Here is a 17,545-nt window from a genome sequence, read left to right on the forward strand (position 1 = left end):
TCAAATTATGTTAAACTTGGCCGGCTAGTTTTTCTATTAAAAAACGATACTAGTGTCAAGTTTCAGATGAATTGAGATTTGGTTTACGAGAAAAGATCGCAGAGATGAAAATAGAGGAGATGAATTGGAAATACTTTCACAAATGAATTGGATGATTAATTACAGAGTACTTGAACTATATTTATACAAGGCAAAATGAGAAATAACAGACCAACTTTAATAACTAACTCTTCTTCTCCTCTTCTAGTTTAACACATGTAGCTTTAGATTTTAAGTACTCCATTTGTTCAATCCATGAGACTATATTCCAACACCCATGATCTTGTATGTTCATGTTGCGGAGAGTATGATGAAATGGAAGAGAGCCTAGAGGCTTTGTTAAAATATTTTGTTGCAACTTCTATCTAATAAGATGGCAGTCTATCTGTATGTGCTTTGTTCTTTCATGTTGTCTGTATAAACCAAAGTTGGCTGGTGGTGGTTGATTCTTAGGTCTTGCAATGCATAAAGGAGCCATTGAATCTCATAAGCTGTTGAAGCAAGGGCCCTATACTCTACTTCTGCAGAAGATCTGCTTATTGTAACTTGCTTTTTACTCTTCCATGAAATTAATGAATCACTCAAGAAGATGGCAAAGCTTGTTACACTCCTTCGAGTGTCAATACACCCTGCCCAATCACTGTTTGAGAAAGCTTTGAGCTGCAATTCTGATGAAGCTGGGAAGAATAATCCTTGTCTAGGGGTTGCCTTCAGATACCTAATAACTCGAACGGCTGCTTGGTATTGACTAACAGCTGGTTTGGCTAAAACTTGACTGAGAACTTGGACTGAATAGGCAAGGTCAAGTTGAGTTATTGTGAAATATAACAATCTTCCAACTAATCTTCTGTAGGCTGAAGGATCTTCATACAAATCAGAATCTAAAGCAGTGAGCTTTAAATTCGATTCCATTGGAAAAGCTGCAAGTCTTGCACCAAGAATTCCAGTTTGTTGAAGTATGTCTAGAACATACTTCCTTTGACAAATTGATATGCCAGTTTTAGATCTTACTACCTCCAATCCGAGAAAATATATGAGTTCCCCCAAATCTTTAATTGTAAACTTATCATGTAGAAAATTTTTGAGCAGTTGTATTTCAAGCAAGCTGTCACTTGCCAAAAGAATATCATCTATATAGACTAGTAAAGCTATGAAGGATGATTCAGACTTCTTGATAAACAAAGAACAATCTGAGCTACTTGAGTGAAACCATAATCAAGCAATACTATAGACAGTTTAGCAAACTATTGCCTAGATGCTTGTTTCAAGTCATAGAGACTCTTAAGAAGTTTACAAACTTTATTTTCTCATTTGACAGCCAAACCAGGGGCAACTCCATATAAATTTCTTCATGCAATTCACCATGTAAAAGTGTATTATTAACATCTAATTGGTGAATATGTTAATTTTTAATAGCAACTATAGTAAGCAGTAGCTGAATGGAAGTAATTTTTGCTACTGGAGAAAAAGTGTCAAAGAAGTTCAATCCTTCTTGTTGAGTGTAACCTTTAGCTACCAATCTAGCTTTGTGTCTTTTTATAGTTCCATCTGCCTTATACTTGATTCGAAATACCCACTTACAACCTATGATCTGTTTATTTTTAGGAAGAATAACAAGTTCTCAAGTCTTATTTAACTTTAAGGCATTTATTTCATTTTGCATTGCAACTTGCCATCACTACAACATAATGCGTTTAGAATGCATTCAAGGATTTTAGCAGCCAATTTATAATTTTTGGGTTCTTAGGAGGCTGAAAGGGATACTAGAAAGGCTTTATGAGAAGTGGACAATCGATTTGCAGAAAGAAAATCAGATATGGTTTATTAGGAGAGCAATCAGCAATAGCAGATGAGTGAGTTGCATTTGGAACCTGTGAAGCAGTACCACAATAATAACCTGCAAGTAATTTGGCATTTGTTTAATTCTTGAAGATTTTCTGAGATGTTGTGAGGCTATTTGAGGAACAGATTCATTGTTCAACGGTAGTTGATGGTTTGTAAGATTCTGATCTGAGGTAAGGTTTTGATTTGATGTAAGATTATGATCTGAATTAAGGTTATGATGTGAGGCTAGATTTTGATCAGAATGAATATCATACATTAGTTTCTCTTCTTCTTCTTCTTCTTTTTTTTTTTTTTTTTTTTTTTGATCTGTAGTATTTAGAAGAATCTACAGTACTACATGAATTCCCGCAGGATCTCGTATTTTATTATATCATAGACTCTCGTCTCATCTTTTGTTCTTACAACTCATTCTTGTAATATTTCCTTCTTCATTGCGCTATGGTAATAACAGTCATGGACAAGAAGACTGCTGTTATGTTGGTCCTTCTGCACTGGTACATGATAGCGTTAGCAATCACTTTCTTTCCTAAAGGCCATGGATACCCAAATCATGTCCTTTGCATGAAAAGAGAAAGAGAAGCCCTCCTGACCTTGAAACATGGTATCGTAGACCCTTCAAATCGGCTCTTATCGTGGACAGGCGAAGAGTGTTGTTCCTGGAAAGGAATTGGGTGTGACAACATAACTGGGCATGTCATCCAGCTAAACCTCCGAAATCCATATGATAGATCAGGCCAGTCCGACTTTGGTGAAAAGACTCGTAGGCTGATGAGAGAAAGAGGTCTGAGGAGTTGTCCTTGCCAAAGCTGGATGGAGACAAGAAACCAGATTCATGTCTTCACTGCAGGACACAGATCGCATCCAGAAATTGCTAAAATTAAGGCAAAAATAGAATCACTTATGATTGAATTCAAGCACCGGGGATATTTATACCATGACAATGGAGATAGATCTTATCATAGTGAGAAACTAGCTACTGCTTTTGGTCTTCTTAACACACCATCAAAGGCCCCAATACACGTTGGGACAGCCCTGGTTCCTGGAAACAACAGCAGTATAGGAGAAAATAGTGGATCAATATAGTAACACGCTCGCTCTCATCACAAGCATGAACCTCTCGCGCAACAATTTAGTTGGAGAAATCCCCCAAGAACTCACCAGTCTCTACAGCCTGCAATTCTTGAACTTATCCAACAACCAACTCGTAGGAAAGATTCCTGAGACAATCAGTGCCATGAAATTATTAGAGTCACTTGATATCTCAATGAATCAACTCACAAGTGTAATACCTGAAAGCATGACGAGTTTAAATTCATTGAGTTTTTTGAACGTATCATACAACAACTTATCAGGAAGAATTCCAAGGAGTACTCATTTCCAAAATCTTACTGCGCTGAGTTTCATTGGCAACCATGATCTCTGTGGACCTCCACTTACTGCCAGCTGCGATGGAGATCATGATACACCCCTAGAGCCAATACCAGCTATTACTGGAGGTGAAGGCGACGCGGACAGGGAAGGGATTGGCATGAAGTGGTACTCGTATGTAACCATACCATTGGCATTTGTAGTGGGGTTTTAAGCAGTATTGGGTTCATTAGCATTCAACTAGCTAGCTAAGCTAGCTTGTTATATTTTGCTATCAGATCTTTATGTTTTAATTGGGGTCATTTGTTAACGTCAACTTTGGTAGTGATTGAAAGCGTAAAAATGGAAATCCTACCAGATCAGACCTTCTGTTTATTGAAAAATTAGTTTGAAACTAAATTAATTAAAATTAATTTTTCTTTATTGTCGCTATTAGTAATCTTTCGCTTTCTTTTATAATAAGTAATAACATAAATAATATATGAAAAATATTAGAATAACAAATATATCTCACAAAATTAAATTAATAAATTAATGTGATTTATTGTAATGCATCATATTGTATCTTTTTTTTAATATAAAATAAATTTAACATATCATATTCACTCATATCGATAATTAAAATATTTTACTTTTATAAGAATTTTTTATTAAACTATATTGCAATATTTCTCATCAAATATTAATATGAGAAAAAATCTATAATATTAACTGACGTACCTTTTCCAGGGCCTAGAAAAAACTCAAATGGCAACTTTATGAACTCCACTGATGTTTCACTTGATTAAGTTTGAATAGTGAGTTAAAACATAAGATGAGTTGAGAAGATAATTAAAAATTAAATAAAATATTTTTTTTTAATATTATTATTATTATTTTAAAATTTAAAAAAATTAAATTATTTATTATATTTTATATAAAAATTTATAAAATTTATAATAATAAAATAAAACGAGAGTGCTTCTCAACCCAAACCGATGGTTTTCTCGTAGAGGGGCCCATTTCCAGCGCCTGATTTTCTCATTTTAGTGATTCCTGCTCTAAAATTTCTACTACTTGTAGCTAATAATATGTTCAGCACAACTTCCTTAGAAAATTGCTAAAGGACTGCTCTGATGTCATCATCAAAACAAAGCTCTTTCTGAGATCAAGAGAATGCTATGTAAAACAGTCACCAAGATCTGTAGTAGAAATGAACTATACATTGGGGTTCTTTCACTCTGCAACTCCATGTCTTTGAAAGAGGGTCTGTGTGTTCACAGCCCAATTATCAAACTGGGTCTTCAACGTGACCTCTATTTGAACAACCACTTATTGTCTCTCTACGCGAAATGCTTTGGAGTGGGCAATGCACGCTACTTCTTCGACGAAATGCCTTACAAGGATGTTGTATCCTGGACTGGGATTCTGTCTACTTGTGTCCGAAATGGAAACCACGCTCAAGCTCTTGAATTGTTTGGTTCAATGATAAATTTCGGTTACTATCCAAATGAATTCACGTTGTCGAGTGCCTTAAGGTCATGTTCCGCTTTAGGAGATTTTCACTATGGAACTCGTATTCAAGCCTATATGGTAAAGAATGGTTACGATTCGAATCCAATTTTGGCGAGTGCTTTGATTGGCCTGTACTCCAAGTGTGATTGTACTGAAGAAGCATATGAAGTTTTTGCACATATGGATGGTGGTGATGTTGTTTCTTGGTCAACAATGATCTCTTCATTGGTTCAAGCTCAGCAATGGAGTCAAGCTTTACAGTTGTACATCCGAATGATTAAGGTGGGGGTTCCTCCTAATGAGTTCACCTTCGTGAAGCTTCTTGCTGCATGTAGTTCTCTTGGTATAAGTTTCGGAAAATTAGTTCATGCCCATATGATATTACTAGGAATTGAGGTGAATGTTATTTTGAAGACAGCTCTTGTTGATATGTACTCGAAGTGCCGGAGGATGGAAGATGCAGTCGTGGTCTCAAATCGGACACCTGAACATGATGTGTTCTTATGGACTGCTATTATATCTGGTTTCAGTCGAAACATGAAGGTCAGGGAGGCTGTTGGTGCATTACATCAAATGGAGATGTCCGAAATTGTACCAAATAATTTTACATATTCAACTGTCCTAAATGCTTGCTCATCAATTTTATCACTGGAACTGGGGGAACAGATCCACTCACGGGTGATTATGGCAGGCTTGGAGGATGATGTTTCTGTTGGAAATGCACTGGTTGATATGTATATGAAATGCTCCAACCTTATAGACAATGCTTTGAAAGTATTTAGAGGGATGGCCTCACCAAATGTGATCACTTGGACTTCTCTGATTGCTGGTTTTGCTGAACATGGTTTTGAAGCAGATTCTTTTCAGGCTTTTTTGGAGATGCGAGCAGTGGGGTTACAACCAAATTCATTTACTCTCTCTAGCATTCTCGGTGCATGTAGAACAATAAAATCTCATGGTCAAACTATGAAGCTCCATGGATACATAATAAAAACCAAAGCGGAAAAAGATATAGTTTTGGGGAATGCTCTTGTAGATGCTTATGCTGGATTGGGGATGGTGGATGAAGCATGGTGTGTGATTAGAAAAATGAGTCGCAGAGATGCCATCACATACACAACTTTAGCCACAAGAATGAATCAAATGGGTCATCATGGCTCGGCATTAAACATCATCACGCACATGAACTATGAAGACATTGAGATGGATGGATTTAGTATGGCGAGCTTCTTATCTGCATCAGCCAGCTTGGGCTCAATGGAAGCCGGAAAGCAACTACACTGTTGGTCTGTGAAATCTGGTTTGGGTTGCTGGCTATCAGTCTCAAATAGCCTAGTTGACTTGTATGGGAAATGTGGCCGCATGCATGATGCACACAGAGCTTTTAGGGAAATAGATGAGCCTGATGTTGCATCATGGAATGGGTTGATATCTGGGTTAGCATCGAATGGTTATTTCTCATTCGCTTTATCTGCCTTTGAAGATATGAGGTTAGCGGGAGTCAAACCCGATTCAGTTACATTCTTGTTAGTGCTTTCTGCTTGCAGTCATGGTGATTTATTGGACCTGGGTCTTGAGCATTTTCGTTCTATGAGAAATATACACAATATGGTACCACAATTGGATCACTATGTTTGCTTAATTGATCTCCTCGGACGAGCTGGCCAGCTAGGGGAGGCAATGAAAGTGATTAAGACGTTGCCCTTCAGGCCAGATGCTTTGATATATAAGACATTGTTGAGTGCCTGCAGATTACATGGGAATGTACCTCTTGGGGAAGACATGGCAAGGCAAGGTCTCAATCTTCACCCATCCGATCCAGCTTTCTATATACTACTTGCAAACTTGTATGATAGATCAGGCCAGTCCGACTTTGGTGAAAAAACTCGTAGGCTGATGAGAGAGAGGTCTGAGGAGTAGTCCTTGCCAAAGCTGGATGGAGACAAGAAACCAGATTCATGTCTTCACTGCAGGACACATATCGCATCCAGAAATTACTAATATTAAGGCAAAAATAGAGTCACTTATGATTGAATTCAAGCACCGGGGATATTTATACCATGGCAATGGAGATAGATCTTATCATAGTGAGAAACTAGCTACTGCTTTTGGTCTTCTTAACACACCATCAAAGGCCCCAATACTCATAATCAAGAATACACGCATGTGCATGGATTGCCATAGCTTTATAATGCATGTAACTGAATTGGTTGACAGGGAAATAGTATTAAGGGAAGGGAACAGGGTCCATTCCTTCAAGAAGGGTCGCTGCTCATGCAGAGGCTGTTGGTAGTTGTCAATAGAGGGGGAAAACATATCGATCTGTTCTTGTGTACGCCATGATCATGAATTTCTTCTCTGAGGACAACATTAATTCTGCTTCTACGGTGAAAGATGTTACGCAGTGAGGATGCTTTTGGCAATGGGACTGTTGAGAGAGACTACTTCGCAACATCAAACAGATGGACGCTTTGCAGCATGCAAAGCTGTGACAGATGTTTAGAAAGATTTTTGGTAAGAGAAACACAGTAAAGTCACTCATGGTATTGATTTTGGAGTTTTGGAAAGATTATTGAGAAAGTTGAAAATCTAGACATCGATTTATAAAAATGTGAAAACTTATGGTATTGATTTTGCAATTAATTCAAAAAATATTATATAAATCCTCGCTTTGAAATTGTTAAATTCACAACTACTAAAAATTTGCGATAAAAATCTTATAAATTTCATTATCATTGTAGCATAAGTCACTAATGTTAGTGGGAAAGCGCACGTGAATAAACAACAGACCGAGTACTACTGTACTCACTCGTAAAAATCCAACAGAATAGGCCCAAAGACCTCCACACTCGACTCGCCCATTTCTCCCAAACCCAACGCTGTCAACAGCACCTCACCAACAATAACGAAAGTCGAAAGATGTTCCTGCGGGCTATCGGACGGCCATTGTTGGCTAGGGTGAAACAGACGACGGGGATCGTGGGCCTTGACGTGGTGCCAAACGCGAGGGAGGTCCTGATCGACTTGTACTCGAAGACGCTCAAGGAGATCCAGACGGTACCGGAGGACGAAGGCTACCGGAAGGCCGTGGAGAGCTTCACGAAACACAGGCTCAAGGTGTGCCAGGAAGAGGAGGACTGGGAGGCTATCGAGAAGAGGCTCGGATGTGGTCAGGTCGAGGAGCTCATCGAGGAGGCCCGCGACGAGCTCACTCTCATAGGAAAAATGATCGGTCGGTGTACTCTTTTTTTTTTTTTAAAGAAATTTTCTCTTTTTAGTATTGTTTTTATATGTCTATTTGGGTTGACGAGAAAATAGAGGAAATCGTATGTAAGATTTGAATTCATTAAAAAAAATTATTTTCTTAATATTGTTCTAATACGTGGTTGTGTTTGGTTTCTAAGGAAGGAAAAGAAAAGGAAACGGAGATTTTCGTGTTTGTGGTAATCTGAGAGGTGTACAATCCAGGTCAGGGGAGAGTTTGAGTTCAGTGGGAAATGATGAGTTCATGCGGATAAAGATCTGTTTGTGATTTCACCAATGTATTGGGCTGAGAAAGTGAGGTAGATAATAAAGTGAATATTTTCTTTTGGGGTGGGGGGATGAGGTTTTACTTTATTTTGCAGTGTGGGACATTTGGCATAGATAAGTGAAGCTTATACTGGAAATGCATCAATCTGTAAAATTCTGTAGTGTGTTCGTGTTTGTTATTGGTTCCATAGCTGATATAGAAAGGAAAATAAGAGGTAGTAAAAGAAACGTGTGAGTTTCGTGTCATTTGGTGCTTGAAAGAGTGTACTGACCCAGGCAGAAAGTTGAATTAGGTTTATAAAACGTGTGAGGTTCGTGTTATGTCGAAACCAGTTAATTGAGAAAAAGGTTTATCCTATAAAATGTGGGGCAAGTTTGTTGGAGTCTTGGAGATACTTTATAAGGTCCTTCGCACCTTAAGAGTTGAAGATAATCTTTTGAGTGAGTTCTTTCCTCATTCTAGGTTTATCCAATTGTGGTTTACAAGAAGAAATTTGAAGTTTTGAAGTATTGGATAAGGGACTTTTGGACAATTTTCATGATAGTCTTGTCATGATTCTTTCCTCTTGGTAAGAAATGGGGATCCCTGTGAACTTTTGGACAAATTTCGGAGTCCTCGGGAAATCCAATGTTTCTAGCACTTCTTAAGACAGATTTGAGCTTCGGCTTGTGCAGGCCCCTTCAATTCCTTTGAGTCTCAATATTGTATTATTTTTTTAAGTTTTTTAAGGGCTATTTGTGGTGCCGGCAGCGGAAATGAATTCATTGTCAAAAAGAAGTTATAAGTTGTTTTACACTTTGACTTCTAAAATATATATATATATATAAGGTATCTTACAGTACTTCTAATTTGTTGATGACACTTTAATTGTCTGGAAGAAGAAAACTTCCTCTTTTATGCTTTGGGATTGTATTATTATTGAAGTTAGATTGGATAAAAGCATCATTGAGGTTAACTAAATAATTCTTGGCTAGAATTCTTTGCAGACCTCTTTCCTATTGTATATATTGGGCTAGGCCTATTCTTTGGGCTAGGCCTATTCTTTGAGTAATATAGTTTTCTTACTTATCAAAAAAAAAAAAAATTCTTTGCAGACCTCTTATTTGGAAACTAGTATTGACCACTTTATATAATGGTAACTGCATGTTCAATTACCATGGAAATATGTTTCTGCAATCTTTATGCTTTGTTGTTGTCTGGATTGTTACTATCTAAGTTTTGGGACAATTTGAAATAGACCACAGGTTGATTGTACACATTGAGTTTCCCATCGGAGAGTCATTTATACGTGAGATTGTGTCAGGCTACCTTGAAAATATTTGAGTAATATATCCTTAAAATCTTCAGAGCGTATTGCTTCTAATTGGTGTTAGCTATACTTGATAAGTGCACAAATTTAGTTTGTAATGAAATGGATTTTGTTTTTGCATTATGTTGGAATGCAGAGTGGGATCCATGGGGTATTCCTGATGACTTTGAATGCGAGGTCATCGAGAATGATGCTCCAGTTCCGAAACATATCCCTCTGCACCGACCAGGTCCTCTTCCAGAGGAGTTCTACAAGACACTGGAGGCTCTTACTTCAGGCCCAAAAAAGGATGAGGCTGCAGTCACCTCCAGTGAGTCACAGTCGAAGGAGTAAAATGCTGTATGTTCATTGGGGAAAATTGGATTCCAGAGCTGAATCTGTCCTCTTTCTTTGATCATATTCTCCTGATTTTGTTCTCATATTGCAGGAACTGTTTGCTAGATGGAATAGTTTCATTTATGGGGCAAGGGCTTGTATCTTAATAATCTTCACTTGAATAAGTACTAGAGCATCTGTTATTTCAATCAACGTTCATGCATCTGTGGGAATGAAAGTAGTTACATGTTAAAGAGTTAGCTGTCTGGCGTTTGAAACTTGGGAGTGTCAAAAAGTAAGGGGGATAAAGCTATGCAAGATTCTGTTAATTTCCTGAATGTGGAGATTAAAAACGTCAATAGGTTATCGTTTTGGAATCCTCAAAGTTAGTTTTAATAATCTCAAGATGAAGTCCGATGATTTGTCCCCTTTTTTAGGAGTCAGAGAAAACTTTGCTTCAAACCTTTCTCCAAGAGTACTAGCAAGCCCTTCCTTGATCAATTGTGGGTTTTCTTCTTTCTTTCGTTTAGCCATATCTCATACCTGTACTGTATGGGGTCTTGACTCTTGTTCAGGTAATCAAAACGCTTCAAAAGGGTCTCTGGTCTCCAAGTCCATTTGCATGGCTACACAAAGAGGAAAAGGTGTACGTACAAACTTTAATCGCAATACATATTTTTCTTAATTTACGAATTTGTTACTAAAATAATTCAGTTTTTCTTTTTATCTCAATATTATCATTTCTTTATGGTCTTATTTTCTTCTCAATTATTTATATTTCATTTATAAGTTTTATCCTCTAAAAAGTTAGAACATTCTGAGTTTAGATAGCATGCAATTAATCTATTTCAAGATATTCGTATTTTATTTTTTATGAAGTTAATAATGACTTAGCAGTCTAATGGCATTGGGTAGGGATGTTCGGGGATCATCCTATGTTAATTATTTTTTCCATTCAAATCATTTTAGTAACCAAATAGCTTACACAGCAAAGCATATTATATATACGCAAGGCGAGTTTCATGACTCATTTGTTGTCTGATCCACTTCATTGCAGTAGTTGTAGGACAAAATGAGCTTTTCAAGCCACACCAAAACATCCTGTTTTTGTCGCGTTTCTTTAATAAAATGAGTAATGTTACATACAGTCGTGAAATGCGCAAACGTCGTGCAGTCGTTTTGAAAAAAAGTGGGGTCCACTATTAAAAAATTAATTTCTTTTCAGGTGGGTCTCTTATTTATTCACTTTTTTCAAAGCGACTACACGGCGACTACACGCTCACGACTGCAAGTATCATTTCTCTAATAAAATAGCATCTCTATTTTGTCTCTTGAGCTGAGCTACCTCGTGAATGATGCAGTACCATTGCACACTTGTATATTATAATATCTTGTATAGGAAGGACTATTATTGTAGTTATTTCCTTTTAAATAACATATAGTTGACCAAGTATTAGCATTTAATAAATTGTATTTGACCAACTCTAGTTTCTAAGAATAAACAATATAATATAGTTGACCTGAGAAACCATTAGGAAATTAAAAACAATAAAAATAAGGTCTCGTTTAGATTTGAACCTTACTTCAATTTATTCATCTCATAATTATAATTTTTTTAAAATTTTAAAATAATAATAATATTAAAAATAATATTTTATTCAATTTATTTAAAATTTTCTTAAATTATAATCAGTCGGATTATGTGAAGAGACAAAAAGAGGCTCTTCAATATTGTGTCTGTCTCGTGAGGCTCGAACGGTCTACAGGCCGTCCTAACTCTCAACTTCGAACAGACAACTGTCGTGCACCCACTTGATATTTAATATGCTTCCTCTCAAAAAATAATTCAATAGGTTTTTTTTTTTTGCGCTATAAATTATTCTTCTTTTTTCGAGATTTTTCGGCCACCTCGAAAATCAAACCCCTCAACTGTTTGAAGAGTCGTCAATCAAAGTTCAAGCACGGGGAACACATAAGATTCCTTCAAGGGTGGTTAGAAGAGGCACTAAATAGTCGATCAAAATGCTACAAACAACTATATATATATATATATATATATATATAACACATATTTTAGGTCGATTAATATATTATAATGTCTTGTTCAAATCCAAAGTGATGAATATATATATCAAAGGCATGTGACCAGATTGACATAACCTCCGATCTCCAAAATAAAAGTTTGGAATACTTCAAAATCCCCTCAAAAAAAAAAAAAAGTGATCGATGTGTGTATATATATATTACAAACAAATATTTTCAATCGCTAAACTTACTTTCTTGCTCTCCAAAACTAAATTAATTGATGTTGGTCGTTTGATTGCCTAATCACATGCATGAATTTTGATCATCCGTTTAACTTATGGATCGGAGGCGATAGATCATCCTCAGTATTCAAAACATATGAATTTTATAATCAAATTGAAGTCACTTTTGTTCCCGAAAAATTTATTTATAAGTATCTAAGTTATGTTAATTATTATAGCTAGGTTGATTGCAAGCAAAAGGCCAGGAATCCATGTTCTAGACTTTTACGGCCTTCTGATAACATCTAATTACTTATTGCCCAAAAACAATATCGTATTTCTTGGCTAATTATATATTATAATATCACGATGTAAATTCTTAATTCACAAAACAAATAAAACGAAAATGCACTAATATTATCACGAGGGTGATTCAACTGATCTCTTTTTCTTTATGGAGTCTAGATTTCTCCATCTACCACCCCCTCATCCTCCTTCTCATTATTATTATCATCATCATCGTCAAGCCGGCTAGCTATTTTGCCCCTTAGCAGATGTCTCGGGTGGGGCAAACTACTCCACCACGTCCTCCAGCATTCAGCTCAATGCAGGCTACTACTACTAGAACAACAAACAAAAGTTCGAAAGTGGAAACTCAAAAGGCCTCGTGATCCATTAAAACAGGACAACTACGTAATGTATTTACAAAAATATTTATAAAACAAAATCGAAACAATTAACTTTTTTCTTAAAAGAACAAACTGAAACCTGTGGGCGAAAGAGGTTCTTTCCATCTTTTTTCTATGTTATACCTAATTGTTGGGCAAAGATAAAAGAAGGAAACTGTACAAGGATTAAAAACAAAAACAAAAACAAAAGATTCCAAGTCTCATGAGCAGCCATCCATGGCGGCGGCTGAGTCACACTGAGGCCAAGAACCTGAATTTGCTCTACCATCATCCGAGAAATTGTCCCCGGAGCCTCCACCAGGACTACTATATCCAAGCTGTTGCAGCCCCATGAAGATGTCCTCAGTCATGGCCATGTTCGGAATCAGAATCTGATCATCATCTTCCTGATCATCGTCGTCGTCGTCGTCGTCGTCCGCATCATCCGCCATTTCCTTTCTCTCTTTGTCGTTCGCATCAACCATGATCTTATTATCTTCGTTGCTGTTCTTGTTAGTAATAACTGCCTCTTCATCTGTTTGAACTGTGAGCTGGGTTGTGGGAGAGAGGTTTGTCGTCGACTGTGGAGACGAGCATGAGGCTGCATTAGCTGTGATCGGTGACCCGGAATTGTCTTTGTCTGTGGACATAACGCCGGATGTGGAGCATTTGTTGCGTGTACTGCCGGAGAGCGAGTTTCGGTGGGTGGGCCGAGGGTGGCTGTGGTCGCCGGTGTACGTGACGATGAAGATGTTGGGATCGATGTTGCTTCGCTCTACTTGTTTTCTTGCGGGGCACCCTTTTGAGCTGCTGCACCGGTAGTAGTTTCTGTTTTTTTTCAAGAACTCGACGATTAGATCGAACTTGATACGAGAAAGAAAACATCTTACATAAAAGGATCAGCGAGATAAGTGTACATAGAAATTAAAACCTTGGATATGGAGAACCTTTGATGGGCTTTTGTCCGTATTTACGCCATGCCCACATATCCGCTGACAGATTCTCTGCGGTCACATGGCATACCGTTCTCTTCTGCTGGCTCTTCCTGTAAATTGAAACAACGAAATTTGATCGTATTCATCGCCATACATAATATCGCGCGTGTACAAAAACTTCATTTTTTTTTCTTTTGGTATCTTAAGTACAGAGAAACAAATCAATGGAAAAGTTAAACAACACCTTTTTCTTGATCTGGGGGCCTGAGATTGCATTGCTGCGGGTAAAGACATTGCAGAACTGGCACGAGGCCTTTGGAACTCCTGTTGATTGACTTGCTGTCGTTGTTGATACGGTTGATTTTGTTGTTGTGGTTGTTGCTGTGCATGTCTCCGTTGTTGTTGGTCTTGGACTCCTCCAAGCCCAGAAGACGAGGAGGCCGATGGTTCGGGTTTGAAACGAGACCTAGCTGCACTAATCGTAGGATTGGGCTGTACTGGGTGTCGCCGTCTCTGTACATCTGAAATGGAGGAGGAATTAGGGCTAATTATACGATGGCTAGTCGTGGTAGTGGCAGTACTAGTGGTAGTAGTGGGGAAAAAGGACTTGCAAAGTTCTTGCAATTCATGGAAAGCATTGGTTCTGGGCTCTGCAAGAAGGGGAAAAGATAACAAGTCATTTTCCTCCTCAAAAGTTAGAGAGGCCAGGCAAGCCAAAGGGTCTTCTGAGGCGGCGGCGATGCTGGTGTTGGTGTTGGTGTTGGTGGCGATGCTGTTTTTGGTGGCGGCGGATTTGCAACTCCGCACCACCGCATGTAGATCCCAGTCATCGGCCATAGACTGATCAACAGTACTTACTATATACCACCGGCAGCCAATGATCACCTAGAAATCCCCCCACAATATTTCTGATCTCTGCTCCTTCTTGCTATACCCTCAACCCACAATTAGAACTGAGAGAGAGAGAGAGAGAGAGAGAGAGAGAGAGACGACAGCGCTGACTTTTGGGGGTAAGGGAGGTACTGAGAGGAAAAGATGGAGATGGAGCACTGACTTGGTAATTCGTTAATTATTTATAAAAGGGCAAGAAATAATAGCTCATTAAAATATTTTAAGTATAGAATAGAATTAAGAGAGAGAATTAGGAGGGTGAAGGGCTTTGCCGTTTTGTGGGGGGTGGGGGCAATACTGAGTTAATTTAGAGGCCGGTAAAGAGACACAAGTTGGGGTTTCTTTGCTTTTCCATTGACTTTGTAGCAAATGTCAAAGTGGGCCAAAAGGCTAAAAGCAAGGTGGCAATGAAATTACGGAAGGAGGAGGGTCCCCAGAAAAAAAAAAGCGTCCACCTCCACCTCCACCTCCAAATGCTTTGAACTATTATGTCTTTGTACTCGAAATCTAATTGGGTTGGCCGCGTGCACGCTCGCAAACGGGAGGGTTTTGTGTTCGGGGGGTTGGGGATGAATGCAGCAATTTTTTGGTAGTAACCTGTGGTAGATCGGCATAGCTTGTCTTACAATTGGGCTACATTCCATCCTGTGTTTCAACTTCAAGCACGTACTCCTTCCTGGGAGTGGGGCTGCTATCACGCACTGGGTTGGATTGGAATAAAGAAAAAGGTGTACCAATTTGGAACAATGGAATCTGAAGCCAGTCCCACTCTCTTTGATTACTTACCACTGGCCCATATATATATATATATAAAAGAAAGCTCGGATCATGACTCATGTTCTTGAGTTTTAATTACCAGCTTAATCGTTCAAACTTCACATGATTTGTCAAAAATTCATTTAATTGATCAATCAGATAATTTGAGAGAATTATTCTTATTCTTAGATGACCAAGTCTTTATTAATTAATTTCTTTTACTTTAAATTTCTTAATCTTGAATAAATCAAAGTTTTACTTTAATTAACCAGCTTGTCATTTTGTTAGTTTAACATGTAAGACGCTGGGTTGCTTGAAGGTTACATTAATTATTACTAGAAATTATATATGAAGCCATCAATGTCATGTGAAACCTGCAAATTAACCTTCCTTAATTAACCTTTTTATACTACATTACTCATTTATATAGTAAAAGTGATAGCAAGCAAGTGGTGATAAAGAAATAACCAGGAATTCTCATATATACTCATGATCAAATTAAATACGACGTCGCATTAAAAAATAATAATTGTTAAAGGTAAAGATCAAACCATGACTTATATTAAGAATCGATTCATCATGAGCTGGGTTAATGCCCGCCCGTTGTGATCTCTTATTAATTGTTACTTAATGTAATTCATGTTTTGATTGAAGTGCATGGCATGGTTGTCAAGAATAACAATATAGCAGACATTAACAATATTAATACATGATATTAAGTTCATTGATTTCATATCTTAATTAACGACCATATATAATACTATATTCCAAGTGTATTCTTGTTAGCAAGAATTTTTTAAATGTACGTGAATGTCCTAGCTAGCTAATTGTTACCATGCACGTACATGATGTGATTAATCTTTCTGATGAATAATATATAAATAAAATATATAATAATATACATATTATATGCATTCCCTTTTTCATTTTGTATTGGATATATCTATACTGATGATCATCTTGTTGATCAGTACTACGTACGTACGTACTGAAGCATGCATGCATGTAATATCTATACTAGAAATGATAATTATAGTTATGAATATGTAAGTATCATTCAATCACTTTGAAAAAAATAAATAAATATAAAATTTTATATAAAAAAATTAATTTTTTAATAGTAGATCCTACTCTTTTCAAAATGACTGTATAATACTTACACATTCTATAACTGTATGTAACATTACTCTTATATAGATATGGTTACTTATAAAAAAAAAAAAAAAAAAAAGTATATATATATAATGGTTTAGATGTGGTGATGATGGAATACTGACGGCCCTGTGATCGGGATCCTCCTATCGATGATGCGAGAAACATCTTTGCATGGGGTCCACACCACACCCACAAAACTAAAGACAAAAAGTGAAAGAAAAATATGTTCCGATCTTGGTCGTCTTGTAAAACAAGTTATGTATATAATATATGGTTACTTTCGATTTTGATGATGTAGTATTGGTGAAGAATCGTGAGCCATTGAAAATGGGTGTGATTTTTTCCGGCGCCTTTTAAAGCTGCTTTTCGGTTGTTTTATATATATATATATATTTTTACGTGAGAATCTTTTGCATTTTTAACGGTGGGTGATTTTGTGGCATCGTACGTAAATGTGGACATGAGTAGTAAGTGTGAGGCGACCTATAGGTTTGGTAATTTTGGCCTAGCCTTTGTGATCATGATCTTAATTAATTTGGTAGTATTTCCTTTAACTCTGCAATTAGTGATCTAATTATAAGTAATTGCATGTGGAACATCACCTCTAATATATATATATATTATAATTGCAGCTAATTAACGCTAGCTCGACGATTAATTGACTCATTTATTTATATATATATATATTCACTTTATTCTTATTTTATATATGCGTAGTGATGTGCCATTAATATATCTATTAATCCTTAAAATTCTCTTTTCTGGAAACCAAGTGATCTAACAATTCATGCTTATTAATGCCACATCACAATTAATGCAATAGATCAAATGAGATGAAATATATATATATATATATATATATATATAATAACTTTTCTTTTAAGTAATATTTTGTTAATGTAACATATATATATGCACGAGTACTTATATACTCTACAGTCTACATGAATTTAACAGTACTATATATATTAGCAAGAAAGAGATCTAGAAAT

General features: G+C 36.8%; 4 protein-coding genes across 5 annotated transcripts; 2 read left to right on the plus strand and 2 right to left on the minus strand.

Moving 5' to 3' along the window:
* Positions 1 to 420: 420 nt before the first annotated feature.
* On the minus strand, positions 421 to 951 carry LOC109010878 (uncharacterized mitochondrial protein AtMg00810-like). The gene has a single exon (XM_018991827.1). It carries the CDS (start codon positions 949 to 951, stop codon positions 421 to 423), a length of 531 nt encoding a protein of 176 aa, XP_018847372.1.
* Positions 952 to 4,263: 3,312 nt separating this feature from the next.
* LOC109010839 (pentatricopeptide repeat-containing protein At5g52850, chloroplastic) lies at positions 4,264 to 7,657 on the plus strand. The gene is given in 3 exon segments (XM_018991766.2): positions 4,264 to 6,653; positions 6,655 to 7,260; positions 7,488 to 7,657. Coding segments are annotated over 2 exon segments (2,631 nt in total). The 5' UTR covers positions 4,264 to 4,407; the 3' UTR covers positions 7,040 to 7,260; positions 7,488 to 7,657.
* LOC109010841 (probable NADH dehydrogenase [ubiquinone] 1 alpha subcomplex subunit 5, mitochondrial) lies at positions 7,501 to 10,162 on the plus strand. 2 transcript variants are annotated; one of them, XM_018991770.2, is made up of 3 exons: positions 7,501 to 7,978; positions 9,724 to 9,926; positions 10,015 to 10,162. In XM_018991770.2, exons 1-2 carry the CDS (start codon positions 7,666 to 7,668, stop codon positions 9,918 to 9,920), a joined length of 510 nt encoding a protein of 169 aa, XP_018847315.1. In that variant the 5' UTR covers positions 7,501 to 7,665; the 3' UTR covers positions 9,921 to 9,926; positions 10,015 to 10,162. The 2 variants fall into 2 exon arrangements, with proteins under 2 accessions (XP_018847315.1, XP_018847314.1); XM_018991769.2 differs by having other exon boundaries at positions 9,724 to 10,162.
* A 2,684-nt stretch (positions 10,163 to 12,846) lies between these two features.
* On the minus strand, positions 12,847 to 14,765 carry LOC109010840 (probable WRKY transcription factor 27). The gene is made up of 3 exons (XM_018991768.2): positions 13,996 to 14,765; positions 13,748 to 13,861; positions 12,847 to 13,644 (listed from the first exon to the last, which is right to left on the minus strand). The coding sequence occupies exons 1-3, from the start codon at positions 14,586 to 14,588 to the stop codon at positions 13,038 to 13,040; spliced, it is 1,314 nt and encodes a 437-aa protein (XP_018847313.1). The 5' UTR covers positions 14,589 to 14,765; the 3' UTR covers positions 12,847 to 13,037.
* Positions 14,766 to 17,545: the final 2,780 nt, after the last annotated feature.

The sequence above is a fragment of the Juglans regia genome, chromosome 13 (assembly GCF_001411555.2).
Source record: "Juglans regia cultivar Chandler chromosome 13, Walnut 2.0, whole genome shotgun sequence".
NCBI lineage: Eukaryota > Viridiplantae > Streptophyta > Magnoliopsida > Fagales > Juglandaceae > Juglans > Juglans regia.